This window comes from Parasteatoda tepidariorum, chromosome 2 (assembly GCF_982258835.1).
Source record: "Parasteatoda tepidariorum strain Cologne lab strain chromosome 2, Ptep-v5.0, whole genome shotgun sequence".
In the NCBI taxonomy this organism is placed as follows: domain Eukaryota; kingdom Metazoa; phylum Arthropoda; class Arachnida; order Araneae; family Theridiidae; genus Parasteatoda; species Parasteatoda tepidariorum.
In genome coordinates this window covers 107,807,894-107,810,640 of record NC_141756.1, presented here as the reverse complement: position 1 = coordinate 107,810,640, position 2,747 = coordinate 107,807,894, and the positions used below count along the sequence as shown (strand labels likewise).

The window sequence follows — 2,747 nt, the reverse complement described above, 5'->3', positions numbered from 1 at the left end:
CCTCTGAAACCCTCATTATACCCATCTGATGAATATAATTCACCAATAACATTTTCAGAATTAAAATTCGCTCTTAACCATGCTCGACTTACATCTTCAGGTCCTGACAATATCCACAATTCTATGCTAAAAAATCTTACTGATCCTCACTTAATAGTAATTTTAAAATTGTTTAATCGTATATGGTTAGAAAGAGAATTCCCATCTACATGGCGTAAATCTATAGTCATAGCAATCCCGAAACCTGGAAAAGATCTTAAAAACCCAACTAATTATCGACCAATAGCATTGACAAGTTGCCTTTGTAAACTGCTTGAAAAGATCATTAATAACAGACTTGTCCAAATTCTTGAAAGCCGTAAAATATACCATACAAATCAAAGCGGGTTTAGAAAATGTTTTCCACTATTGACAACATTTTAATGCTTGAAACAAAAGTAAGATTAGCCTTTCTGAAAAAACAACACCTTGTAACTGTACTGTTTGACATAGAAAAAGCATATGATAGAACTTGGAGACACGGCATTTTAATGGACCTGATTAAGCATAATATTACGGGAAACATGTTTTATTTTATCAAAAACTTTTTATCTGACAGAACCTTTCAAGTACGTATTAATTCTATTTTATCAGATGATTTTGACCAGATGGAAGGTGTACCTCAAGGAAGTGTTATTAGTGTGACGTTATTCCTCATTAAGATAAATGAACTTTTATCCATTCTACCAAATACTGTCGATGGGGAGCTGTTTGTGGACGACTTTCGCCTGACCTGCAGAGCTTCATGCATGCGCACAATAGAACGACAACTGCAACTTGCAATAAATAAAATTCTACAATGGGCTGAGCTAAATGGTTTTACTTTTTCACCCTCCAAAACATCATGTATTCATTTCTGCCGAAAACGCGGAATTCATCCTGAACCGGAGCTTTTCATAAATAACACTCTCATTCCTGTAGTTGAAGAAGCAAAATTTCTAGGTCTAACTCTGGATTCTAAATTGACATTTTCAGCTCACATTCAAAAACTACGAAAATCCTGTTTTGCAAAATTAAATATTCTAAAAGTACTGACAAATACATCATGGGGGGCAGATACTCAATTGATGCTTAAAATTTATCATGCTTTAATCAGATCTAAACTTGACTATGGGGCCACTGTTTATGGATCTGCTAGAAGGTCCGTTTTAAGATATCTAGACATTATTCATCATCAGGGACTAAGAAGTGCCACGGGTGCATTTCGTACATCACCTATGAATAGCCTATATACATTGCACAACGAACCTTCACTTGATTCAAGGCGAAATAAACTGTCTCTTAACTTTTACTTTCATATTAAATGCCATCCTTCACATCCATTATACTCTCATATTTTAACACCATCATGTACTACACATTTTAACAACAGACCTGCCTTAATTCCTACTTTTGGATTGAGGATGAAAAAACTCTTAACTAGTTTGAATTTAGAAGATTTTAATGTATTTGAAACTGCAGAACTGATTCCGTTTTGGAACAAAGCACGTGTCCAAATTGTTGACATTTTCGATGGCAGGTTAACAAAGGATAATACATCTCCAGCTATATTCCGACAGTTATTTTATGCTCAAATACAAAATTTTAACAACTTTAACGTGTTGTATACGGATGGTTCAAATTTTAATCACCATGTTGCTAGTGCAGTTGTGTGCAATACAGAGGTAATATCCGAGAAACTGCCTTCTATCTATTCTGTATTTTCCGCAGAATGTAATGCCATTCTAGTAGCTCTCGAGTTTATTTCAAAGCAACCGTTCAAAAAATGGGTAATTTTTTCTGATTCAAAGAATTGCATTGATGCATTAAGTAATTCGGTCAAAAAACCACACTCTATTATCCCGCATATATTAAACTTATACTTTGACTTGTGCAATAAAGATTATGATATAATATTCTGTTGGATTCCAGGACATGTGGGCATTACGGGAAATGAGGTAGCAGATTACATAGCCAAATCAACAAACAACCTCTCAAATAAATCTCTCTGTTTCTATGACATTCAAAATTTGATAACAGACTCTCTAACACAGCTCAGGCAACTAAACTGGGACACTGAATTTAACAATAAATTGCACGAAATTAAATCGGAAATCAAGCCATTTAAAACATTAAACTACAATAGAAAATCGCAAGTCATCATCAACAGACTGCGCATTGGACATACCCGTTTAACACACAAATATTTAATTTTAAACGAAGCACCACCAGAATGCAGTTTTTGCCGAGAGCATCTAACCGTGAAGCACTTTCTGACCCAATGTTTGAAATTTAAAATCAAAAGATGACAGTATTTTAACTGTGACTTCCCGACTTTAGCAATTTTACTTGGAGACTCACCTCATCCCAACTTAATATCTTACCTCAAAGACATCGGATTTTATAATTTGATTTAGCTCAAATTTTTAATAAATTGACCAGTTTTTACCGAGTTATATTGATTTTAGAAAAAGTATTCTAGTTTTAATTTAGTTTTGATTTTAACCAAGTTATATAAATTTTAAACAAGTAATAAAATTTTTATTAATTTATTTGAACTTTTAACCTAGTTTTAGGCGCGGTATAGCCAAATCATGGCTCTTGCGCCAAAAATTCACATCACTCACTCACTCACTCTTGTCTATATGTAAGATAAATATAAAAGTTCTGCGGAAATAATTAAGTATGAAGCAAAGATTGGAGTAAACTAGTTTTCTCTCTAAATGAAG

The 2,747-nt window shown here is 33.6% G+C and overlaps 1 protein-coding gene across 1 annotated transcript; it reads left to right on the top strand.

The window, feature by feature from the left end:
- The first annotated feature begins 395 nt into the window (after positions 1-395).
- On the top strand, positions 396-2,327 carry LOC147815999 (uncharacterized). Its single transcript, XM_087156687.1, has one exon. The coding sequence runs from the start codon at positions 396-398 to the stop codon at positions 2,325-2,327; it is 1,932 nt and encodes a 643-aa protein (XP_087012813.1).
- The last annotated feature ends 420 nt before the right edge of the window (positions 2,328-2,747 follow it).

Bases quoted from the DNA above. Each gene is read 5' to 3' on its own strand.
- LOC147815999 (XM_087156687.1), top strand. From the start codon at position 396: ATGTTTTCCACTATTGACAACATTTTAATGCTTGAAACAAAAGTAAGA.